This window comes from Nannobrachium achirus (genome assembly GCF_963921795.1).
Source record: "Nannobrachium achirus genome assembly, chromosome: 18".
NCBI classification, from domain to species: domain Eukaryota; kingdom Metazoa; phylum Chordata; class Actinopteri; order Myctophiformes; family Myctophidae; genus Nannobrachium; species Nannobrachium achirus.
Window position 1 is genome coordinate 37,335,552 of NC_137825.1, and position 26,996 is coordinate 37,362,547.

Sequence of the window (26,996 nt, forward strand, 5' to 3'; positions counted from 1 at the left end):
TTATTCAAAAATGTCCAATACTTTCAAGATTTTTAAAAGGTGTACATGTGCAAGCTCGCAGTTGAGCTTGTATCTGTCAATTTTGAATAGCCAAATATGGATAAAGTGTTTCAATCAGTGCTACCAATCAGTGCAATGGTTCTCAAAGTGGTGTCTGAGGACCCCAAAGATCCCAACAAAATTAGTTAACCCTATATATACAGTACTATAGCCTATCTACAAGCTCACACCTTGTCTCGTCGCAACAAGTTGTGAGCTTGTATGTGCTTTTCTTTGGAATATTTTTTAGACATTTTAACAACTCAAATCTTGTATGGGAGTCTTTGGTACAAAGTCCTTTCAGATGGGGGTATGTGGCCAAGTAGGCCTACACATTAATTTGGGGGTCCGACATGAAAAGGTTTGAGAATCCCTGAATCAGTGTATGGCCTTCACAGTCACACAGTGTGACTGTGAAGGCCTGCATAGTTGCATATAGTTGTGGAAATGGATCATATTGGACTAACAAGCTTTGCATGCCCAATTAAGTACAATAGTGACTGTCACAGATGATTATACAACACAAAAGCCCGACCAATAATTGTCTTGTAACTGTAAGCAGTCTCCAGTCAGTCACATTGACTATATATGACTCTTGACTTAGCATGAAGTTGAAGGACAAGTTTTAAACATGTGTAATAACAGCTTACTTTCGTTTTCTGATGTGAGCTGCAGCCTGTCACATCAAAAGCCTGTCAGACAGATTTCTCATTGAAGTGCAATTTTAAGCATGATTTATGATCATAAATACTTTTACATTTACACAATAGCCTATAATATGGAAAGTTGAAGCCTCTTGTTTGCACAGTGCACAACTACTATCCTATGTACACTTAGTGAAGTAAAGCATTACACATTGTGTCCACCAGTAAAACTTTAGAAATCAACAATATTTGCATAGGCCTAGCCCTAGTTTAAGATTCTGGAATTTTTAATGAGGGATTTTAAAGAGTTTTAACAGCATTTCGTGTTTCTTGTGGAAAACCCAAATCAGACTGACACAACATAAGAGTAATGTAAAATCTACACCATAACATATTTATAGTTGAATTACATTTGTATCAGGGCTAAGAAATACAAAGTTTCGCAACACAATAATATGATGAGCTCCTATTCGTTCCCAGGACAGACTACAGAGCGACCAAAGAATATTTGAGTGAATCTGGCTCAACTGCCACTCCCCACACAGGCCTTCATCACGGGAGCGCGCTTCCTTTCCTCTGCCTGCCTCTCTCTCTCAGACTGTCACGATTTACTACCAACAAGCTAACCAGAGGCACGGAACTCCCGGGAAGGAAGTTACAACGGTTGGGGGAAAGAAAAAACAAACTCCAAGGGGGAATACATCGCCGCCTTTCCCGGCGAGGACTAAACACACTTTATCTTGGGGAATATGGACTAGTAGTAGTAGTGGCGCTTTCGTCAGATGGAGACGGCGAGAAGTTTTCTCTTCTTCGGAGCCCTGCTGCTCGGACTGACGGGCGCATTGGCCAGAGAAGGTGGGTCACATTCGCAAAGTCTTATTCGCTCTTTTTTTATCGCCGTGTTATCTTACGGCAACGTATACTTCCAGTATTGGATCCGAGTGGTCATCACAGTTGTGGTATAAGTTCCAGGAGGTGTGTGTGACTGTGTGTGGAGCTCAAGTTGACCCAGAGAGCGTGATATTCTTGGCACGACAATGGCATAGAGCACATTCCTCAGTGAGTTCTCAACCCCCTCACTGCGCTGTTGTTGTGGCTCTGGGATTTATGAAGCGCAGATAAGAAGGAAGATCACACCTGTCACAAGTGCTGTTAATATCAGTGATCAGTGGTGAGAAAAGTACTCGAATGGTTTACTCAAGTAAAAGTATCAATACTGCAATATAAAACATAGGCCTACTCTTAGAAGTATATGTCTGGAATTCAAAACGTAGGCTACTTCAGTAAAAGTACGAAAGTGTTGGTATAAAAATGTACATAATAAAGCACCAAAAGTAGAAGTGCAAAATGTTTGAAAATAGCAGATGCGACCAGTTGTGGGCTTGTAGATCGGGAATTTTCGAATATCCGAGGTATAAAATAGGGCTAAAGTGTGGTTAATGCGTGTTTTCTAATATTAATTCATATCTGCAAACTGCAAAGTAACTAGTAGGTAAAGTTTTCAATTAATTGTAGTAGAGTAAAAGTACAATATTTAGATCCGATATGTAGTGGAGTAGAAGTAAAAGTCAAGTAAATAACAATTTCAAACGTATAGGCCTACTTTTAGTTACTTTTACACCACTGCAGTCACAAAGTGCTGTTAATATGAGTGATGTTGTTCTGTGTTGGTGTTGCTTGGACCATTGCAACATTCATGAGACCATTCTATGCACAATCACTGCCGCAGCTGATTATTATTATAGTACTACTATGGAACAGGAAGGTGCGCCGAGAAATATGAGAACCTGCTTTGCAACTTGGTGACAATGGTTCTCTTGCGCATGCAGGCAGCTATTAGTCTGGGTTGCTGGACTCGTAAACAACAACAAGTCAACAACAGCCAGCGCATTGTGCTGCACAGTGCACAAGGACTCATGACGATGTCAATTATTCTCTTCTTGCACTAAAGAGGACATTGTCTTAATGGGGGCCACTTGCTGCACTTGTTGACTTGGGGAGTGGGCTGCAAGCAATACCCTATCATATCAAGCACAAGTTGAAAATGAAAAATAACGGTAAGCCAAGTTTAGTCAGATAGCCACACCAAGACATGTTTTCTAAATTAATTATGTTAGTGTAAGTCAGTGGTTTTCAACCTTATTCATACCAAGCAAAGGTCCATTATTCAGCATTTGAGCCAAAGACCACCATTGGATTTGGATGAGATTTTGCCTCTCTGACCCAAAACTTAGAATATTTTGGATAAGATTTTGTCCACAATTCCATGTAATTCCTGTAACCTATTAATGTGAAAGTAGAGATAACAGGCAAACTAACAAAATAACAATTCTTCCACATTCTCTGATTGTGTAGACATCTTGTAAATGTTGTGCTCTCAAGAGTAAAAGATCTAAAAGGGTCCATTTGGTTACCAATACCAACTCTTCCATCATTTAGCTGGTAACCACCTGTAACTTTCTCAAGGACCACTGGTTGAGAAATGATTGTTTTGACATTGTTAAATACATGTGTTATGTTAAGTAGCTCTATATTCTGATAGCAAATCATTTCAGTTTGTAGAAAAAAGTGGTCTCCCTGCCGATACCTCTTAAATGGTCTCTCCAACCTTTTAGAAGGCTAAAGCAGAAAATACATTTCCAGGTCAGGATGGCATTTTAGTCCAATCAGGAGAGAGAATGAGTACAGGATACTGGATAAACAAGTGAAATGGAAAGTGACCAGCTGATTGGCTGAAATTGGCAACCCACCTGAAAATGTATTAATTAGTAACTAATTAAAGTGCGAGACCCAACTAAAGTGAGAGATGGGAAGACCCCTGTTATTGAATAGTCTTTAGATTGTTAGGCCTACGATCAGAATAGATCTTTAACAAAACAAAGAATCATACACTATACCTTTTTTAATACGTTTTTACAACCTTAACAAAAGTAATATATTTATGCTATTTGTAGGCCTATGTATGTTTCTGGGGTAGTTGTAAATGGGACATCATGCCAAATGTCAAATTATGTCAAAAGCCTCAATCTGTATACTATTTAACAATACACAGCACTGTGTTCTCAAAACAATTTTGAGTAACAGTCCTGTAACCATTTAGAGCAGTGGAGCAGAGAGATTAGACGTTTGCCCCGGGACCCAAACTAGTGAAAACAGCAGATCTACAAGCTCACAACGTGTCGCTTCGCGCCGCAAAGGGACTCATAAAAATGTGTCTGCGACCCAGGAATTTTCCCAAACTCACTGTTTGGGAAACAGTGATTTAGAACCCCCTTGAGGAACCCTGAGGGTCCCTGACGCTGGACCCCACTTGAGACACATACACACACACACACACACACACACACACACACACACACACACACACACACACACACACACACACACACACACACCAAACTGGTTGACACAGACGGATGACGTGATTTCAAAATACAACTGCATTGTTGCCAGGAACAGGTTGGTGCACTTTGCATAGTGTGGGTCTCATTAGTGTTTCTGGCATAAAAGGGACATAATATACTACTGTAACTTCTTTGCAGTTGTTACCCAAATTGCACAAATCAAGAAAATGTATTTATTCTCATATTTTGCTAAAAAAGTTCCTATTCCGCAAAGAATCTGAACATTGATTTTTAGGTTACCGTACATGCGTGTACACACACACACGCACGCACGCACGCACGCACGCACACACACACACACACACACACACACACACACACACACACACACACACACACACACACACACACTCTGGCTGAATGATTTCCAAAGGTCAACAACAGTTGAGGATTGATAAGTAACTGTGTCACAGTTCTTATTATGCAGGTGGGAACAAACAGTTTCAAAATATTGGCTCTATGGCAACCTGTTCCCGGATTACTAGTACTTGTGCGCGTGTATGTTTGCTAGTACTTGTGCGCGTGACGCGTGTATGTCTCTCTCTCTCTCTCTCTCTCTCTCTCTCTCTCTCTCTCTCTCTCTCTCTCTCTCTCTACTGGCCCCATTCTACACAGGCAGAGTTGAACATTTTTCTCACACTCCATTGCACCCATTGAGTGAAACTCAGTGTGAGGTGATTAAAGCCCATAGACTCAGGTTAACTCAACCAGCTGTGACTCACCAGTCTAGACTGTCACTGCGTGCTACGGGTGTTAAATCACTGTGGGATGAGGAGGATGGGACCATCCGTGATGCAGTCTGTCCATGGACTGGACTGAACACCGGAGGGGATGTAGTTAATGCTCAGTAGGGGTCAATCGAACAAATTCATTCAATTAATAACAATTTAGAAATTAGCACATCTACAAGTTCAGCGTTGCATCAAGCTTGTAGATTGGCTATTTCCAGTATTTTTGAATGACACGAAGTATCATCGAAGTATGTATGGCGAAGTATAAAATAGTTTGATCAAACTAATCAATTTAGTTGATTATAAACCATCAATTGGAATTTTTGCCTGATGATATACTGTATAATATATACTGTATATATTTTGGGCTTTTCTGTCTTTATTGGATGGTACAGTGACGAATTACAGGAAAGAGAGAGAGAGACATGGAGCAAATGCATCCAGGCTCAGCAATCGAACCCTCGACATGGGCCCTATTATGATCCAGGTCTTATGCCTTATGGCTTATGCCTTAACTTCGTTGCCTTTTTAAAAAAATGTTTTTTTTTAAAATATTTCAAATAGCTGATCTGCAAGTTCACAACGTGCAGATGTAGATCAGCATTTGAAGTATTTAAAAAAAAAAATCAAAATAGTGAAAAAAAGGTAAAGAAGTTAAGGCATAAGGCATAAGACCTGGATCATAATAGGGTATGCACATTAACCACTAGACCATCATTGCTCCAATACGATGATATATTAATTAAAACAAACAAATAATTGTATATAAAAACGTGCTTCTTGAAAAAGTAATCGATAGTTATATGCTCAGTTTATTAAAATGAAGAGGATTGCTTGACAACATAAGACTTCTTGTTGTCTTCACGACAAATATGAATACAAAATTTGAATTTATATTAAAATTGATTTTGATTACACTAACAAAATGAAAGCTCAATCCAAACAAAAAATAGGATATTTTCTGTCGCGTTTAGAATAGAATTGGACACGGCCTGTACTTCTCTGATGGAGTCGGTGGAGCACAATTTGATTAAAAATGGGAGGAATATTGAGGAGCAGAATTTACGAGCACTGGCTTTGTTTAGGCGAATAGTCACAATGAATAGATTGCTTGCTGATTGAAAGCTGTATTAGCCTAATAGCCTCAGGGAAGCCTGCAACACATAGAGCTTTTAAAGCACTTTGATGGTAAATATTCAATACATTGTACAGCCAAGTGGAAAAGCATCGATGACTGTTGGTAGCCTCGTAAACCAGCCTCCTCCGGACATCTACATCCCTAACTTCCTTTAGAAATGGTCTGAAAAGTCACTTACAGGCGGCTGCTACTCAAAACTGGTAATAGACAAAGCCTATACTTACCTCCCCCTTTCCACTGTAAATCTTTTTTTTTTTTCTTCTAGTTTATTTTTCAGTTTTATGACTTTTTGCTATTGATGATATGATCCTTTGCATAGTACTGTGTTCTCTCTGTCTGTCATTCAATGTTTATATGATGCATAAAGGTTTCCTATGTAAATAAGCCGAAAGGCTTTCTTGGATCTCCTTTTAGTTGACCTTGTACCAGTGAACTGTACTGTCATGAAACTGTACCTTTTCCTATGCAAACTTCTAATAAAGTCTTCAATCAATCAAAACTAATTTAAATGTAGATTTCCAGAGGAGCCTGGTTACTGTTGGTGCTGATATCATCAGACAGCATCTGTTTGATGTTAATTGCAGGAACCCTATACTGTCCCTATTTTTGCTCGTTTGTAGGTTGGTCTTTTTTTCTTTTGGCAAATAGATTTGATGGAGGGGAAAACACCCTGGGGGACTCCGATAGACTACAGTTCCGCTATACAGTTGGGTTTAAGTAGTAAATCATTCTTCTCACTGAGATAATGGAGTGTATTTAAGGCCTGGACTGTTTGGGTCCATATTACATACACTCTCCAACTCAAATTAACACTGACACATTTACTGTGTAGCCTATATTATAATCAATCAGATTGATTTGAAACTTTATCTGTGTCACTCTCTATGCACTTTCCTTGTCCTTCCCTTGAAACAAAACTGAAGTGAAGTTGCCAAAGGAAAATAAATAAATCCATTATTGCCTTTATTCAATATTGGACAATTATTTGGCTTTAATTAAACCTTTGAACATTTGGTTCATATTAAATCATATCGAATTGAATGGTGTAAATGTCATAATTAGACCTATACATGAGGAATATAGTGATGATGACTCATTGTTACAATAGTGCCTCTTTCCATGCCTCGTTGCGTTATACAGCTTCATGATACAGAAGTATCCCTCTTTGTACTGTGTGTCTCCCCTATATATTGAGTGTGTGCATGCGTGAAGAGAACACAGCGTCTGCGTCCACACTCCACCGCAATAGCGCAGAATCCGCAGATCCTGTTCTGCTTGTCTGTTGAGCAATACCTGTTTGCCTTTTCCCCCTCTCTCCAGCCACAGAGACCAGGGGAGGGGAGAGGAGAGGGGGGGGGGGGGGGGAGAAGTAGAACGTTTATGCAAGACACGTTGCTAGGATTATAGTCGCATTAGGAGTAGAGTTGACAATTCACCCTTTGTTAGCCTCCTGGTTGGTCCCTGACTGACCAACCAGCAGGCTCTATCTGCCTTGTCCCGCCCTGGTTCCGCCTTTTTTATGTTGAATTAGCTAAAACATAATTTTTGGAGAAATAAAAACATTTAAAAAACATGCTGATTCACTATGCTGCCACTGAGCAGCTCCAATTGACTGAAACAAAGTTTGAAATTAGAATTGAGCACACAGAATAACAATATGAAGCAACTGAATTAACATGGCAGTGGATGGAATGTCCCACTGAATGTCCCTCCAAGTCAAAGCAACCAATGGGTGTGGAGAGGGGCAGGACAATGGGCGGGACTTGACAAAGGGTGAATTGACATGCTAAATCTAGGGGCTAACAAACAGAGGGAGCAAGTTTTGTGCGACGCGTTCTTTGTGTACAGCTTTAAAGGCACCCAATCCATCAGAGTGGGGTTGAGTCCAAAAGGGTTTGTTTTGGCATCATTATTATAGAGTGGTTCAATTTAACACCCATAGGAGCATCCTTAGTCCTCCTTAGTCGTCTGCTGTCGACACATTCAAAGTACACACACACACACACACACACACACACACACACACACACACACACAAGCTTAGGACAGACTCCCTATGCTAACTGGCATGCTGCCACATGCAGGTGTGGCTTTAAACTGGCATTCAGGTATAAAGGCCACTTTTAACCGCACAGATTCGTCGACGATTCGGCCAGAAAACAGTCGGCTACCGACAGGCTGCCGACAGGAGCTCGATCGTCAGGTTTTCGGCAGCCGGTCGGGATCGCTATCGACCGGTATCGACCGAAAACTGGAAGACTGAATTTGCCCGGTTTTGTTGAGTCGGTCCCTTGCCCGTCGGCAGTGAAATGAGCCAACGAGAGCGGATAAAAGACAACACACAATCCGCTGATAGCTATCTGTTTGGCATACATACTGTTTCCACACAGTCACAGAGGACACGAGACAACACACTACACACAACTGAATAAAGTGGGCGCGAGTGAACTGCTTGCCTAGCGCGATGTAGTAGTTGCCCAATTGCTGCGCTCAGAAAGGTGCTTGATTGTATAATATCCACGTTTTATTATCGTCAACTGGGTCCAGTTTGGTTTAGATTACCTCCTCTTTCAGCTGTGAAAAGCTGGATGTGTGCTTCAGCGTATGACGGTGCGTGTCGAGCATAGCAGACATACAAGCTCACAACGCTTCAAGTTCCGACATGTTGTGACTCGAGCTTGTAGCTCTGATATTTTCAATGCGCGACGTCACACCATCGTATGACAGCTACATGCCAAATGCAACTGCACACAGCAGCGGAGGCAGAACGCTGAAGCAGCAACAAGCTGTTGTGACAGTGTCAGATCATGATACAATTTTAAATGATTATGATTGGTTTTAAAGGTTGTTCTACTTTATCCAAATAATAATATTAATAATAGGCTTAATAACAGCATTTGGCATGCAGGGACGATCAACTATGGAGTGAAAATAGCCTTTCAGACTACTGCCATCTCCTGGTTTGGAATGGTATTTCATGCGATCTCTCCGCGCATGCGCACAATTGCATACAGTAAGTACAGTCGGCATACAGTCGGCAGGCGAAGTTCTGTGCAGTTCTTTGCAGTCCTTTGCAAGTTCTTTGCAGTTCTTTGCAGTCCTTTGCAAGTTCTTTGCAGTCCTTTGCAAGTTCTTTGCAGTTCTTTGCAGTCCTTTGCAAGTTCTTTGCAGTTCTTTGCAGTCCTTTGCAAGTTCTTTGCAGTCCTTTGCAGACTTTTTGGTGTGGAGAGGCCTTAAGGCACAGTCAGTTTTACGTCATCATATTCTCTTTAATTAACTAGTTAGCCGCAGTTCGAAGGAGCCTGTGGCTGCTGACAGATTGATGCCTGTTTTTGGTGGCATACATTAGGCTGTACTGTGAAGGCTCACAGCCCTGTCTAGAACACAGGGTGAGTGTGGTTTAATTACATTATTTACAATGCATTTGCATTCTTTATTGTAACATTAAATAATTTAAATTGAATTGAATGGACAGTGTTTTAGTTGTTTTGAGAATGAGATGGATGCCAGTGGATTTGTCCTTTTTTACATTTAGGTAAAATGAGTTGCACAGTGATAGTGTAGTCTTTTGTCTCTAAAGATTTATCTCTATCCCCAAACTCTTGTGAATTTGTAGATCTGCCTGCTATCTTCAGCATGTCACATGGCCGATGGCGTGTTGAATAAGCATTTATAACGCTGTAGAAAACGTTTATTTATTTATTCGATATTTTTGGCCTTTATTGATAGTACAAGTAGACAAGAAATAGGGCAAGAGAGATGGGGAGTGACATGGAGCAAAGGGCGTCGGGATCGGGACTTGAACACGCAACGTGCTGCCAGGCATCAGAGCCTATATGGTATGCACTTGGACCGCTAGGCCAGCGGGCGCCCCATTGTAGAAAAGATGTAGCGGTCTGAATTTGACCTAAGATTTTATAAATTATGTTGTCGACAACAGTGTCCATAAAGTTAGTATTTCATATTTATTCAACCATTTTTTATTACAACATTTGTGCTACACACTGTCAAGATGTTTTGCATCTACCAAATAAATTGCTCCTGCCCTCAAATGTCAGTCTAAGTGTCTATGCAGGTAATTCATCAGGATGAACCAGGATTGTGAAGAGCAAAACATGAAACTGGCTCTTGTAAACACTGAGCAAGATTGATAAAAAAGAAATACAGGCATTTAGTGCTTTGAATAAACCAAGGATCTGCTTCTTGTAAGGGGGCGACAGGACTAGATTTTCCTATTCCACTGATATCTGTTGGTTTATGAACCTGAGCTATAACTCACCGGTATGTCAAATTGAATTGAATTGGTATGTAAATCTCATGACAGTTATCTCACAATGTCGAGTTTGAGCAAAATGAATAGCTATATTGTTTGGAGTTTCTTAGTATATTTGTTAAACCAAGTGCAGATGCTAAAAGCCCTCGTGTCATAAGCATGAAAATACTGGAGGAGTGCAGGAGGACAAAAAACTCTATCACATGTGAAGCACGTAGACCATCATAATGCCTTGCACAGGAAATGAAGCAGAACCCTCCCACCCCCCCTCTCTATCTCGCACACGCACACGCACGCAATTCACTCAAACGAGTGAATTGTTACCAAAGAAACACTTTGTCATAGAAACACTTCCAAATTGAAGTTGCCAAGATACGGTGTACAGAAGCATTTCCAAGTACAAAAAGATCTCTGTTTTGGATGTTTGATGCCAGTGGTAGTAGCCTTGTTTTACAGACAGACGGTGAACTGATGGTTATGTAAACTGGACGTTCACTGGTTTGATGCTGCTGGCAACGTCCCTGTTTCCCCATGTTGATATTGGTCAGTCTGTTCTTTTGCAAAACACAGTCGGCCGTTATTACACTTTACGAGTAAAAGTAACACATTTTCCCGCATACTTACTTTCCCTCCGTACTTACTTTTTGCTCAAGGACATTTCAACACTAACCCTGGGGGAGCTGGGGTGGGAACCTTAGGATTCCCAAGCAGCCATTCTACCTCCTGAGCCACTGCCACATAACCACTTTGAAATTCTTAGATTATTTCCCTCCCCTATGACATGCTCAAAATGAGGACAGCAGCTTGACAGTGGTTGGTTAAAGGATAATATATGAGACAAAATTGATAATTGAACAATTACCCTAAATTGCAATGATCGAAGATTGAAGCTTTACAGTAAAATGACTTAAATTGATTATAAAACATATATGAGATCATCTGTTTGTAAGGTTAATTAAAAAAGAGGCAGGGAGGGAGCTTAAGAGGTACAGAAGAGAAAGAAGGGAATGAAGGAGGTATGCACTGAGTATTTCAGGCATTGGAAAGGAAAGCTGGGCTGCTACTCTCTGGCAGCACGCACATGCACGCACGCACGCACGCACGCACGCACGCAAGCGCGCACACACACACACACACACACACACACACACACACACACACACACACACACTCTTTTCCACTGAGACACACACATTTTTCTACTGAGAGACTTATTGGAGACCAAACAACAAGGGTATAAAAGGACAGGAACTGTCTTTACACAGTTTTAGGAATGGAAAATCTGCTCCATTATGGTGTCTGCTACGGCACATTTGCCTAATCCCCAAAGTTGGAACTGTCCACATTGTGTGTGTGTGTGTGTGTGTGTGTGTGTGTGTGTGTGTGTGTGTGTGTGTGTGTGTGTGTGTGTGTGTGTGTGTGTGTGTGTGTGTGTGTGTGTGTGTGTGTGTGTGTGTGTGTGTGTGTGTGTGTGTGTGTGTGTGTGTGTGTGTGTGTGCGTGCGTGCGTGCGTGCGTGCGTGCGTGCGCGCGCGCGTGCGTGTTTCCTAGAATTTCAGGATGTCATGAAGTTTTTTGCTGTTGAGATTTGTCGGCTTATCACATAAAATAAATAATTAAATGGTCAGGTTCTCCCTATGGGAGTGACATCTGAATATACTGTACATTTCCATGACGACATTGCTGAAGAAGGCAGTCATTTGATTAGATATTTGATAGAGATGGACCGATTGCAAAATTCTTGGCCGATACCGATCCACCGGTTTTATGAAGGTCTGACCTGCCAAAACCGATTTTTCCGATACCGATTTCTTTAGCTAAGAAGTAGGAAATAGGGTTGCTCCAATACCCTTTTGTTTCAGGCCAAGTAGGCCTACAAGACATACTTCAATTTGAGTACCAATAAGCTAGAAGAACACTAATGCCAAATCAATCACAATAGTACAATATCCAAAATCACAGACAAAATCCAGTCTAATATGACCGTCTGGACTAGGCAGGAGGAAAGCAGGTGACGCATGCTTTTTCCCCCCCTTCTTTTTGGAAACGACATTGACACAGGATTATGGAATATATCCTTACATTGCAAAGGTAATCGGCACCATCTGTATTCTGTAGGGTGCCACTAAGTAGACTGGCTGCTACTTGCTAATGTTTACGTCACAGGACCGAGCATCATGCTGTGCAGTGCAAGAGATACAATTGGCCGATTTTGGCATATTTATGTCAGTGACCTGCCGATCACCGATTTGGCCGGTTTGATATGATACCTGCCGATTTCTGATATTGGCCGATACCGATGTCCATCCCTAATATTTGACACAGGCTACGAGGTCACTCGGGGTGTATTTGTGGGAGCCACAGTTTGAATCGTAGAGCCATTTGCTGGATCTGAATGTACACTGAATTGATGATGTGCGTGTCTCATTTAATGATTTAATTACATTCTTACTACACCACAGTTTGAGACCCTACACTGCAGCTTAATTTGTTCCCAAATTCCATTTAAAAATCCATTACATATTTCAGAACATTTTCCTTGTCTTTCAAATGTATTTCTCTCTCTGTCTCTGTTTTACTCTCTGACAGGTGTACTGTATATAGGAAGTACATTACTAACGGCTTGGCGGATCACCAGGGAGCTTTAGATCAGTGGTCCTCAACCTTTTCAGGCCGCGACCCCCAAAATAATCATATTTTAACATGGGACCCCCCGCCCTGAGGAACACTACGAGTTGAGGCATTACATTTTGTACAACACAGTACCATTCCATTGCGAGGCGTTGTGAGCATGTAGATCGGCTATTTTCACAATTTCTGCCTCTAATATTTGACAATTTGGCCAATGTAAAACTGTCATTTTAGAGGTATTATTAAAACTATTATTAAAAATATTACACAGTCCTTAAAGGGAGATTACACTTTCAAAGTCATTGTATCGTCTAATCAGGCTTTTATGAACACCCTGAACAGTTTTTAATTTGCTTGATTCAATATTTAGATATTTGATGTAAATGTTACCAGGCCCGACACGCCCAGGCCCTCTCCACATACACACCCATTGTAACTTCAAACTCCATTTTAACCGTGATAAATTCATTAAAAACAACCATTATTTTTTCTGGTGACTCAAACTACCCTCCTAATACGTGAGCAGGCCGTGTTTTTTCGATAACTTTTTTCATTTACTTTTAATAATCCATTTTTGTATTAAATATTTTTCATTTTCCCAAATAATTATTAAAAATGAATGAAAAAAGTTATCGAAAAAACACGGCCTGCTCACGTATTAGGAGGGTAGTATGAGTCAACAGAAAAAACAACGGGTGTTTTTAATGAATCTATCATGGTTAAAATGGAGTTTGAAGTTACAATGGGTGTGTATGTGGAGAGGGCCTGGGCGTGTCGGGCCTGGTAACATTTACATCAAATATCTAAATATTGAATCAAGCAAATTAAAAACTGTTCAGGGTGTTCATAAAAGCCTGATTAGACGATAAAATGACTTTGAAAGTGTAATATCCCTTTAAATTGTCACTTTAGAAATGTGCAGATACCCTCGATACACATAAAACTTTATGCTGGTTTGTTTACTGTTGGATTGTTTGTTTACAGAAAACAATGTTGCACATTAAGTTAATCATCTGGGGACCCCCCAACATAATTTGGGGACCCCCCTGGGGGTCCCGACCCACAGGTTGAGAACCACTGCTTTAGATGAGGCAAACACACAGGGCTGATTGGAGCCTGAGCACACAGCCGTGTCTTGCATGCAAACCTGGGAGAACACACTGATATACCGTGACCGTATTCCCCAGGGCTCAGTGCCCCACCTCGCCCTCCTGTTTTTGCCTAAAATAGCCGACCGAGCTCATGCTGTGAGCTTGTAGATCTGCTATTCTTGCTGAACGGTAGCCCCAGAATAGGGATGCCGGTGGTTAAACTTCCTGTTTCTCCGTATGTATGAACGTGTCTCCGTCCAGCTGGCTGTCTCTCACTCGCTCCCTAATAAGTAGGGAAAGTGGTCGCGCAGAGGGGGGAGGACGGGTGGTGGTGGGGGAGACATGGGGGGGGGGGGGGGGGGGTCATGCAGAGTTGCGGGGGTGTCCAGAGGAAGTAATCTGTAAACTCTTGTAGGAGGGACTGTCCACTGTGAGACAGCAAAGGCATGGGAGCTATGTGTCTGCAAGTGTCCCCATGAATTCTAATTCTGTATGACCCTGTGTGTGTGTGTGTGTGTGGGGGGGGGGGGGGGGGGGGGGGATCTCTGCACTTTACTGCCGGTGGAAAAAGTCACATAATGCAGTTATGAAACAGAAGTAGTAGTCATCATGCATACATACGGTTTGTTCTTTTCCGAGGCTTAACAAAATCCTTACTGGAAGGTTGATCGGACTTCAAATGGTTCCCGGACCTCAATATTTGGTGTGATGTCATTTGTCATTGCTTGAATGTTAAACATTGCTCAAGCCCGGCTATCTTTAACCTTGTGATGAGCAGCTCCGTCTATTTGAAAACATCACTCTCCTCGAAGAAATATGAGAACGGTGGCCAGATGACTTCTGCGCTATGCTATAAAATAAAACACACTGAATCTAGATATTTTACATCGAGGTATAAAATATAGATACTGTAGTGTAGGCCACAATTGCCCTTCCTTTTTCCACAGCTTGTGTGTGCACCCAATGAACCACTTGAACACTATAATACTTTGTTGACCGGGGTCTTTTGCTGACAATAGCTGATCTACAAGCTCCGTGGCACATTGTGAGCTTGTAGATCTGCTATTTTGCCTATTATCACATAGGCCTGTCACAATTATTACATAATCTTCTAAACGCAATTATTTGAGATATTCGCTATTATTTTGGCATAATCGTCATAATCATTTCCATGTTGAAAAGTTTTCATATATTTTCAAACATTTTCAAAAATAGTGGAAATAGCAGATTTCCACTATCAAAGTATAAACTTATTTATTTAAGTTATCAAAGTATAAACTTATTAAATCATATCATTAATACTGTAAGTTATTTGTCATATCTGTCCTGTGCACCTCTTGTTTTCACAAAGCCTAAAAGCCAAACCGCAAATGCATTTTTGGTCCAATAATTCAACGACAGAAACACAATTGAATCGTTAACCGCAATTATTTAAGCGACAATTAATCGTTAAGTAAAATGTCGTAATCGTGACAGCTCTATTATCACATGCCCAGAATAGAGATGCTAGGGTTCAAGTGGTTACGCTTATGTCTGGATGAATCAAAGCTTCTTCATGTGGAACAAACGCATCACAGAGGCCCCCATGGATTGATTACTTCCTCTTCCATGTTTGACACAGTGTTGCTATGAATGGAAATGTCCTTTCTATATACATTTGTTTCTGTGTCTGAGTGAATGATAAAAGTGTCGTACTTTACGTTAAAGAAACTACTAATTCTATGAGTTCATAAAAAGGTGCTAAAAAAAGGTGTAACATTTTTATTTAGTACCCCTAACTGGAAGTGCATGTGTGTACATGTGTGTACATTCATAGTTAAAGGGGCTGTTGTTTGTTTTCCAGACCATTAAAAAATACAGCAGACTAAAAGAACGTGGCAGGCTAGGCCAGCACAGTAGGCCAGCACAGTAGGCAACACGACAGAACGCGGCAGATTATAAAGTTAATAATGGGTGTGTTTGATTTAGACATGTCCAAAATCCACAGTGGTCAACAGGTGTGTCAATGTGCACTGACACACCAACATTGACACACCAATTATTAATGTTATTAGCTGCAGGCAGCTGTGTTGCAATCACAGTACAGTACAGTTTTACCCTGCTAACCTGAACTGGAAAGCAAACTTCAAAATCAGCCTAAGGTCTCATTCACTTTTAACCCATTAAAACAGGGACACATTGTGTAATTTTAGATTTTCACATTGGCTATTTTGTGAACACTTTTGAAAAATCTTGAAAGAGTGAGAACTACTGATTTAGAATGTATTTGTAGAATCGACCTCAGGTCTGTTTAAATCCACTCGAGTTTTGTTGCCTAGTTGTTGTTAGAATTATTGAATGCTTTAACTATTGAAAAATAGCAGATATACAAGCTCACAGCGCGGCACCAAGTGCCGCGCTGCGAGCTTGTAGATCTGCTATTTTTGAAAAAGTTGTGAAAATGTGTGCAAATCTTTAAATATATGTATTTTTAAAGTGAACGTTTGTAACTGAAATTTTGCTTCTGGGGGGGTCCCTGGAACTAAATATTTTGAGATGGGGGTCGGTGGCCAAATAAATGTAATTTTGGGGGTCCTTCACTTGAAAAGGTTTGAGAACTAGTAGTCTCTCAAGAACAGACTAACTGAGCTCCAGTTATGTGAAAAGGACCTTTCTTTGACGATGGCTAGCCAGATTGCTGACAATAGAAACATAGGTTTTTCAAAAAACCTTAGAAGAATTCAAAAGAGATTTATAGAATCGAGTCAAAATTCACATTTTCTAGATTTTTCTAAAAATGGCAGATCTACAAGCTTGTAGATCTGCTATTTGTCAATAGTTAAAGCATTCAATAATTCTAGGCCTAAATGGGTTAAAAAAAAATAAAAGATACAGTTCCTGATCTGTAGAATTGAACCCTAAACATGCCTTTTCTTTGTGTGTTCTAGTGTGTCTGGGTACGGACATGAAGCTGGCTCTGCCGTCCAGCCTGGAGAACCATTATGAGACACTGAAGCTGCTCTATACGGGCTGCCAGGTCGTCCACGGTAACCTGGAGATAACACACCTTTACGGACAGCCTGACCTCTCCTTCCTACAGGTATTTCATTTGATGTTCTGCCGGTGTTTTATCCTGGTGTTTTAGCTGATGCGAGGGAATGTCTGCAGTGAAAATAGCCAAACTACTAGCTCAGGGGTGCCCAAGCTATTCTGTCTCAGGGCACCCCATAAATATTTCTTTTAATCCGAGGCACCCCTACATTATAATTTTCACTCCCAGCGCCTTATGTATAGCATATCATCTATAAAATGTACTAAACTAGTGAAAACAGCAGATCTACAAGCACACAACGCCTTGCATCGCGATGATGATGGAGCAGGGCTTTGCTTTACCAAAAGATGTACACATTTGAAACTTGGAGATACGAGGTTTCTGCCCGACAGTGACGATATTTTAGTGATTATGTTGCGTGGAAAACGTTGAGATAATAGCCATTTTGGTTAAAACTGACTGAAAATAACGTTGTACTTCAAGTTTAAAATGATACTAAATATTTTTTCAAGTGTCAAAAATAAATTCCAAATATTATCAAATTATCTTGCAGCACCCCTGGACTGCCGTCACGGCACCCCAGGGTGCCCCGTCACCCATTTTGAAAACCCCTGTACTAGCTCACAATGCATCACATCGTGATGCATGTGTTGTGACCTGGTCAATTGGCTATTTTCACCTTTTTTGAAAATGTTTGGCAAATTTTGTGCATTTTTGTACATTTCCACTTATAATATCATGCCCATAATAGGGATGCCAGGCCAGCCATCATCATCAGCCACTTCATAATGTGTCCTCTGACGGTGCATCCTCTATAACGATGGTTCCCAAACCTTTTAGCTCAAGACCCAAAAGTGAAAACAGAAGATCTATCTCAAGATCACAACGCTTTGCGCCGCATTATGAGCTTGTAGAATATCGTCTATTTGCACTACTGAAATTACTTACTAATTAATCATTGTTTTTGTTTTGTTTTTGTTGTTTTTTGTTTTTCATGAAAATATTAGCTTTTTGGGGAATGTTTTTTGAAAATGTTTTTAAATAATAATAATTAAAAACAAAATGTGGGAAAGTAAAAAAATTAAGCGATGCATAAAAATGGGTCCCGAACCCAGTGTTTGGGAACCAGTGCTCTATAAGGAAACAAGCTTTGTCATGTCGGGTTGTTTGGTCTCATGCTGGTCTTCTCCCACTACCCTTCCTCTCCAGGGCATAGTGGAGGTGCAGGGCTACGTGCTGATAGCTCATGTGGCTGTGAGTCTGCTACCTCTGGATAACCTGCGAATCATCCGTGGCAGCCAGCTGTACAACAGCTACTCCCTGGCCGTGCTGAACAACACAGACGGGGCAGACCAAGGGCTCAGGACACTCCGACTCCGCAGCCTCACAGGTCACAAAACAATAGGAGAGCTTGGTTGTTGTGTTACCCATTTAGGCCTAGATTTATTGAATGCTTTAACTATTGAAAAATAGCAGATATACAAGCTCACAGCGCGGCACCGAGTGCCACGCTTGCGAGCTTGTAGATCTGCTATTTTTTTTAAACCGTGATATATATATAGAGAGAGAGAGAGATTTTTTTTGAATATATCTTTTTGAAAGTGAACATTTGTACCTCAAATATTTGCTTCTGGGGGGTCCCTGATACAATATTTTGAGATGGGGGGGTCCCTGGAACAACATATTTTGAGATGGGGGTCCGTGGCCAAATACATGTAGTTTTGGGGGTCCTTGGCATGAAACATTTTGAGAACCACTGACAGAAACATAGGAAAAAAAAAGAAAAAAAAAACTTTAGATTTAGAAGACACTAGAATCGGGTCAAAATATCCAAAGATTTGCACAAATTTTCAAGATCTTTCAAAAATAGCAGATCTACAAGCTCGCAGCGTGAGCTTGTATATCTGCTATTTTTTAATATTTAAAGCATAAAATATTGCGTAATAATTTGTTCAGGCCTAAATGGGTTAAGACTGTGTAACCCAACAGGACCCGATTAACTGTGGCATGATCCCTCACTTCATTGTTTGCGTTTTAGGTCAGGTCTGACCTTTCTCATCGTCTTTGGTATTATTGTTATACATGATATCCTCTCAATAGGAATAGAAAGTATAGGAAATATAGATGGTTTTAATGTTTTTGTTGTGTGTTTGCGATTAAACCATTTCAGGAAGTAGTTATCATGTATTATTAGTTTACACACATGATTATGTGATTGTGATTGGTCGATCAAGGTGTACAGTACAGTATGTCATTTCCTGGTAGAGGGACCAGCTGTTCCTCAATAATAGACTAGTGTTCTTCCTCGTTCATGTTGTTATGGAAGAGGCAGCTCATAACCTTTTTCTTTTTTTCTTTTTGCTCAATGTATTTTTTATTGAATGGAAGCTCATAACTTTTGAATTGTATGTCAAATTACTGATCTTGCTCGTAAGTAACCCTGTAATAAGCGGGGTGATGTGCAATGAGGGGGTCATTATCCCTATTGAGAGCCTGGTCCTGGGTCACCCTGAAGGCGGTTATTTTTCAAAAATGACCACCTCACTGGCTCAATAACTATACCTTATGACTAAAGTTCCTCCTCTGTATCCCACAGAAATCCTGGAGGGTGGGGTGTACATCTGGGGGAACCCTCAGCTATGCTTCCCAAACCCCAAGAACATCATCTGGGAGGACACTTTGGACAAAATGAACAAATATGCCAGTGAACTTCGATTGCAAACTCAGGCCCCCAGTTGTGAGTGCTTGATTGATTGACTGAATGGACAATACTATATTGCACATTAAAACTACCAGGAAGTAAATTGCGATGCCTGTCTGGAATTGTCTTATTTGAATTGCTTGGTTATTTTTAACTCCATGTGCTGTCATCATCAGCAGTGTCTTGAGTCTTGACTGTGTTATCTGTGTGTTTGTGTTTAAACTGTGTGTGGTCTCCTTTCGTGCAGGCCCAAAGTGTTCCTCTGTCTGCCGGAATGGCTGCTGGGGGGAAACTGCAGAGGACTGCCAAACCTGTGCGTTAACAGCAAGAACACAAACCTGCACATAAAACACCTGTTTTCCATGTGATAGCCAAGATAATATATTCCACACTATTGTATTTTTATGGTTGTCACTGGAGTGGGTGGAGGGAACAATCTGAAATTCTGTTGTTATGGTATCATTACACACACTGTCTGCCATTCAGATTTCAGAGTTGAATTTCAATCACCTAGGTTGATAGTTACAATATAGTAGTAGTAGTTAGTTGTATAATAGCTATAATTAGGTCTTCAACTATCGATTACTTTTTTAGGGGTTAACTATCGAATTCCTTTTCCAATTAAACGTTTAAAATAAAATAAACTGATTATTTCATTCAAATCTATTTTTATAATCGACATCTTTGTGTGTGTGTGTGTGTGTGTGTGTGTGTGTCTCTCAATCTCTCCATTTCTCCTCCAAAGTGACTCACATGAACTGTTCGTCTGGCTGCCGGCGATGCAAGGGCCCCCATTCCAACGACTGCTGTCATATGCAGTGTGCTGCTGGATGCACAGGGCCCAAAGACTCAGACTGTCTGGTGAGACACACACACACACACACACACACACACACACACACACACACACACACACACACACACACTCACACACAAATATATAGTCTAACGTAGAATCTCCTATACAATCTCCATTGACGTGATTGCCGAGAAACAAACCCTTCCTTCCTCTTCCTCCAGGCGTGCCGCCACTTCTACGACAGCGGCGTGTGCAAATACAACTGTCCTCCCCCCAGTATCTATGACTCAGTCACCTTCGTGTCCAAACCCAACAAAAACAAGAAGTTCAACTTTGGAGCCACCTGTGTCAAAACATGTCCCCGTAAGACTAACTTTCTTATTGTTTTATGACTTGCGTGTTTGAGTTGGCCAGGGAGGGGTGTGCGCTCTTATCAGCAACGCGCTGTGTGTCACAGTTATACAGTCAGACATATTCACAGTGGGTATAACCCAGTTGGCCACTGAGCTGCTAGCATTTGGGGGTTAAGCACTTAAGCCCTATTTTTATCTCCGCCAGGCGAGCAGGCAGGGGGGCCTTCCCAATATGCTCCATATATCAAGTGAGTGCTAGCATTGGATAAATGTCTGCTAGACGAAAGAAAAACATTATACCACAGATTTCAGGGTCGAACAGATTTGGTGTAGACTAGAGGGAAAAAAAGGAATGGGCCAATGATAGTGCCTTGGGAGACCACCATTCGACAAAATATATACTGTAGTGTTTAAGGGCTCAAACTCAGAGAGATGCAGGTAAAGGAGGGTTTACCGTTTCCTCCCAGGTGTTCTCATTCAGTAGAGGTGTGAACTATAGCTTTTTTATGTTCAGGCCACCGCTGCCACCCTTTGCACACATCCTTTCATATGGGGACTAATTGCTCCCCCCTGTTTACATACTACAGTATAATACAAATATATAACATACTGTATGTGTAAAAGGCTGCTCTTTGTCTACAGACAACTACCTGGCCATGGAAATGGCCTGTACCATGGCGTGCCCCAAAGACAACCAGGAAGTCATCATCACCCAGCCTGACGGAAATGAGACGCAGAAATGCGAGAAGTGTGAGCCGCAGCGTGACTGTCCCAAAGGTGGGTCAGATTTTATGTTTGTGTGTGTGTGTGTCTGACCTATCAGACCTGATGAAGACCAACAGCGGTCAAAACGTTGTTTGAAGAGCTTAATACATTTTCTACTGGGAGCTACAGTGTGCGAACTTCCCTTTCCTTCAATGTACGTATTTTTGTTGGGATGTGCATGCATTTGGCACAAAAAGAGTGTTTCAATTACATGTGCATGGTGTGATGCTTAATTGGGTGATTATGAATGATCACTGATGTGTGCAAAACTGTACAGTCTTGTTCTTGGCAACATTGCCTAGCTGTTGTTGTTGTTGTTGTATCTGGTAATATAATCACATAATCATAATCGTCTCATGGTCTTGAGATGGTCCGTTCTCATTGTGTCACTGCTCTGTTTCAGTGTGCTATGGTCTGGGCATGGGCAGTCTCCAGGGAGTTACCATGGTGACCTCTTCTAACGTGGAGCAGTTCAACAGCTGTAAGAAGATCTTTGGCAGCCTGGCCTTTCTCCCACAGAGTTTCACTGGGTGAGAGCTAAGTCAATTCTAATGAAATAATTCTAAAATAAAAGACAAGCTAGTTAGATGGATTGTCTTTATATTTGTGTTTTAACAACATCCCTGGATGACACAAGAAAGTCGTCAACCTGTTTCTAATGCATTCCTAGTTGTATATAACAGATATTTAGTGTGGTCAACCTCAGCTCCAGCTGATGACTATAATCTCAAATATTGTAAGTAGTAAAGTACCGGTAGGTTTATATGGGGGTGGGATGTTGACCTTCATTACTCCTTTGTCCAGTGACCCAGCGACCAACACATCAGGCCTGAGTCCAGGTCAACTGAATGCATTCAAGAACTTGGAGGAGATTACAGGTACTCAATAATTAGGCTGAATTCACACAGAGAAAACACTGAGTGATCAAGCTCTCGTTGCGTCGTGAAACGAGTTCCAGTTTTTCTTGATGGATATAAATATTCTGTCTGAGCAACATTTTTATTCCACCTGACAACTTGTAAATGTGTCATTGGTTTCACTTTGATTTAAGAAAACTCCTCGAACCCTGTGGTTTCCCAAACTGTTCAGAACACACCAGATATGGGCCATGTTGCGTTAAACATCAGATTTGCTGTAATCACATGAATCCAGCCTGAGTGCATTCACTCACACGATCACATATGCACACGCTACAAATCCTCACGCCTGCGTTATCGCTGATATCTCACTGTGTATATCGTCACTGTCGGGCAGAAACCTCGTATCTCCAAGTTTCATTTTTTTTATGTTTTAGTAAGTAAAGCCCTGCTTCATCATACAAGACTGTCGCACAAGACTAGTGAAAACAGCAGATCTACAAGCACACAATGCCTCATGGTGCAAGGCGTTGTGTGCTTGTAGATCGGCTGTTTTCACTTGTTTAAATTGTTTTTAAAATGATAAATACAAAACGAACGTTTTTGGAGATATAATGATTCCACCCGACAACGACAATATATATGTTTTGTCCTTATAGTAGTTCTGACTGATTTACTATGTTTAACTACTGCAGGTTACCTGTACATTGATGCCTGGCCCGCCAACTGGACTGATCTGAGTGTGTTTGAGAACTTGAAGGTGATCCGAGGCAGGATGCTATACAAGTAAGGCTGTTTAGCTGTCTGTCTCTCCTAGTACCTGTCTGTCTTCATTTGCCTTTTTACTTTTTACCCTTCTAATCAGGTCCATCTGCCTGTCAACATACTAACCGTGTAATGTATTAAAAGTCAAACAAGACATGCTATGTCACTTAACCGGGATGTCATTTTTGTTTTTACTGTGTCTAATATTTAGTCATCTACATTTGTAGGATTTGCCTTGTGTGGATGATGAGGATGCATGAAATGCAAAACACACAAGTGCAATGAAAATAAAGTAATATCTTTTCTCAGCCAATCAATCTGTTAATGTCTGAAATGAATATGTGTCCCTGAGTCAAGCTTGTGTCACTCCCAAAACGCCATCATGTTGAAAGGTAGAGCAGGGGGGGCGCCCGCTGGCCTGGTGGTCAAGGCGCATACCACATACTAGGCTATGATGCCTGCTGGCGTCGCCGGTTCGATTCCCGATCCGGACGACCTTTGCCGCATGTCATTCCCCATCTCTCTCCCCATTTCCTGTCAGTCTACTGTCCTATCAATAAAGGCATAAAAATCCCCAAAAAAAAAACAAATCTTTAAAAAAAGAAAGGTAGAGCAGGTGAGCCTCCTTGGCTGCGGGGGTGCTCAGCTGCTGTCAATAGTTAGTATGAAAAATAACAACAAATCAATGGACATACCGGTAGTACAGATTTCTATCCTTTGGAGTGCTGCTACAGTATTAATACCATCATGTGTGTCTGCATCTGCATCCCCTAGATAAGTGGTTCTCAACCTTTTCAGGCCACGACCCCCACAATAATCATATGTGAACTGGGGACCCCCACCCTGCACAAGCACTTGGAATTGTAGGAGTTGGCATTATATTTAGTTTCCATTCAAATTTTGTTTCCATTGTGAAAATAGCTGATCTACATGCTCATAACGCCTCGCGTAGATCAGCTATTTTCACAATTTCTGCCTATAATATTTGTCAATTTGACCAATGTTGGACCAGAGGTACTAAAAAAGGTCTTTAAACTCCTTAAATTGTCACTTTAGAAATGTGCAGATACCCTGTATACACTGTATGTTGGTCTGTTTACTGTTGAGTGAGAAAACAATGTTAACATTTAGCTAAACATCTGGGGACCCCTCCAAAATAATTTGGGGACCCACAGGTTGAGAACCATTGCCCTAGATCCCTGTTTTCTACTAACCCTGTAATGAGTCACTACTGCTAATGGAAAAGAGCTGTTGCTTTTTGCCCTCATGCCGTCACTACAGATACGCTGCAATACAGATTTGACGATTTGACCAAACATGTGGTTCCAATTAATAACATAACGAAAATGATAAATAACACATATTTTCCACCACAAATCATCATTAATAATATTTTGATCATAGACAACTATAATAATCTTTTTGGCCATAATCGTGCAGCCTCTCTGCCTTAGTGCACAACTAAGGCATCTGCCTTATGGATTAGACATTGTTCTCTCAGGTTCATGTTAGGTTGTTGACTCACTCTAGGCTAATGGTTAGCCAGCCCTGTCACCTAAAGCTGCAGTGTAGTCTCGCTAACTTTGTCCAGAATAACAATCTATGGGAAGCTCGCCAGCGCATTATGCTAAAACCAGGTCAGCGTGACTAGACTACTGGGGCATGCTGGGTATGTTTGTCTGAGAATCTTCTAGCAATTTAGGATAGACTTTATGGGCTGTTGTTTCAGTAATTGGAGCAATCAGATCGTTTGTTTTTACCTTACATATCTACATTGCTCTTTTAATTGTTTACTTCATTGAGGTGTTTTCATGTGCAGAAGTCTAGATAACAATTCATGTCATGATCAAACGATTCTAGTATTTCACATAATTATCCTCAGTGTAATATTTCCTTCTCTCCAAATTTTAGTTTTCTTCTAAAACATCTCATAGCACGGAGCACTCTAATTAAATTAGATTTTCTCTGTATGCCAGCCTCAATCTCTACAGCCCTTCTTAATAGTAGGGCCTAAGCAAATTCCAAGCTGATCAGCACTATTCAGCATGGTTAAGTTTGGTTCACAACTGAAACGGGGCTGGGGTGGAAAGACCATCAGAAGCGTTTCTGCAACGCACCGAACCGCACCTCGCTCAAAATCATAGTGGAAAGGCCCTATAATAGTTTCACGTGGCTAATATGATCAGAGATCTGTGCCTCTGAATTCAATGTGCCAGAAGAGCGCTGAGAAGCATCACCAATTCACAAATCTTATGAACACAATGATGACATAAGCCAGTGTTGGAGTCAATTCACTTTTGGTCATTTTAATAAAAAGGACATTTTCTGTTCTGAAGATAACAATGAAAAGATTGAAAACAACCCACCTCTTAAAACAAAAATACATTTCAACCAAGCCCTAACTAACCTCTCCTCTCGCTGTGTCCAGGGGGGTGTTTTCCCTGGCGGTCCAAAACCTCCACATTCGCTCCCTGGGGCTGCGTTCACTGCGTAGCGTCAGCGGAGGTCTGGTCCTGTTGCACAACAACCCCCAGCTATGCTACACCACCTCCTTACCCTGGGGAACTCTGGTCCACCACACCCAGGGACTCTTCCGCATTGTCAACCACAACCAGGACCACCAACTCTGTGGTAGGTGGACTCTTGGACACCCATACATCCTGACTTTGAGACATACAGGGTTCCCACGGTCATGAAATTCCTGGAAATATTTTGGAATTAGAAAAATATTTTTCCAGTACTGGAAAAGTTTTGGAATTGTGCAAGGGTCCTGGAAGGTCCTGGAAAAAGAATAGCTATGCATTGTCTTTGATTATTGATTTTGTTAATGCCTCTGAAATGACAGATTAAACATTGGCCAAATTGTCAAATATTAGAGGCCGAAATTGTGAAAATAGCCGATCTACATGCTCACAACGCCTCGCAACGCGAGGCGTTGTGAGCATGTAGATCAGCTATTTTCACAATAAAACCGTGTTATACAAAATTCCTCAACTCTCTTCAAATATGATTATTTCAGGGGTAACGGCCTGAAAAGGTTGAGATCCACTGGCATACACTACCTGTCTTTGGGCATTGCGCATAGGAGTAAGCGACTCGTTATTGAGCTGAATTATTGTCCTGGAAATCGGGTTAAATATTCTGGAAAAGTTTTGGAAAGGTTTTGGAAATTCATTGGTAAAGATGTGGGCCGGGAACCCTGGACATAGATACAGTATAAACACACACATAGTGTTGTTGTCGGGTGGAAACCTTGTATGTCAAAAACATTTTTTTCTTTTAAATACGTTTGAGAACTACGGATTTTAGATGGCATTTGTAGAATCAGCATCAGGTCTTAATGGGTTAAACCCATAAACCCCCCACTCCTAGTCCCTATTATAAGACAATGTATTGTGTGACTCTTGATCTTCATGTAGTATTTTAGGTAAAAGGTCAAAGTGTGAGTGTCAGTGTCTGTCAGTGTGACAGTGTCTCTTTGTGTCTCTGCAGAGGAGCAGGGCCGTGTGTGTCACCCCCTGTGTGAAGGGGGGTGTTGGGGCCCGGGGCCCAGCCAGTGTGTGTCCTGCAAGACCTTCCAGCGCGGAATTGAGTGTGTGGAGGAGTGCGATATCTATCAGGGGTAAGGAGGTTATGTTTTTGCCACGTCTGTCTGTCTGTCTGTCTGTCTGTCTGTCTGTCTGTCTGTCTGTCTGTCTGTCTGTGACCATTTCTTGAAAAGTAATGGCCATTGTGTTGAGCCCATGACCTTTCCTCTAGCATCACCATCAGGCCA

At 41.2% G+C, this 26,996-nt stretch overlaps 1 protein-coding gene across 1 annotated transcript in view; it reads left to right on the forward strand.

Annotated features, from left to right (window-relative positions):
• The first annotated feature begins 1,304 nt into the window (after positions 1-1,304).
• The window catches only part of erbb2 (erb-b2 receptor tyrosine kinase 2), a 37,385-nt gene continuing 11,693 nt past the window's right edge, over positions 1,305-26,996 (forward strand). The window contains exons 1-13 of the mRNA XM_080748106.1: positions 1,305-1,538; positions 16,878-17,029; positions 18,191-18,371; positions 19,578-19,718; positions 19,930-19,995; positions 20,428-20,543; positions 20,703-20,844; positions 21,477-21,611; positions 22,003-22,129; positions 22,404-22,477; positions 23,152-23,242; positions 25,650-25,852; positions 26,714-26,843. Of these exons, the coding sequence (XP_080604232.1) occupies positions 1,466-1,538; positions 16,878-17,029; positions 18,191-18,371; positions 19,578-19,718; positions 19,930-19,995; positions 20,428-20,543; positions 20,703-20,844; positions 21,477-21,611; positions 22,003-22,129; positions 22,404-22,477; positions 23,152-23,242; positions 25,650-25,852; positions 26,714-26,843 (1,631 nt within the window). The 5' untranslated portion in view covers positions 1,305-1,465. The remainder of the gene's footprint in view (positions 1,539-16,877; positions 17,030-18,190; positions 18,372-19,577; positions 19,719-19,929; positions 19,996-20,427; positions 20,544-20,702; positions 20,845-21,476; positions 21,612-22,002; positions 22,130-22,403; positions 22,478-23,151; positions 23,243-25,649; positions 25,853-26,713; positions 26,844-26,996) is intronic.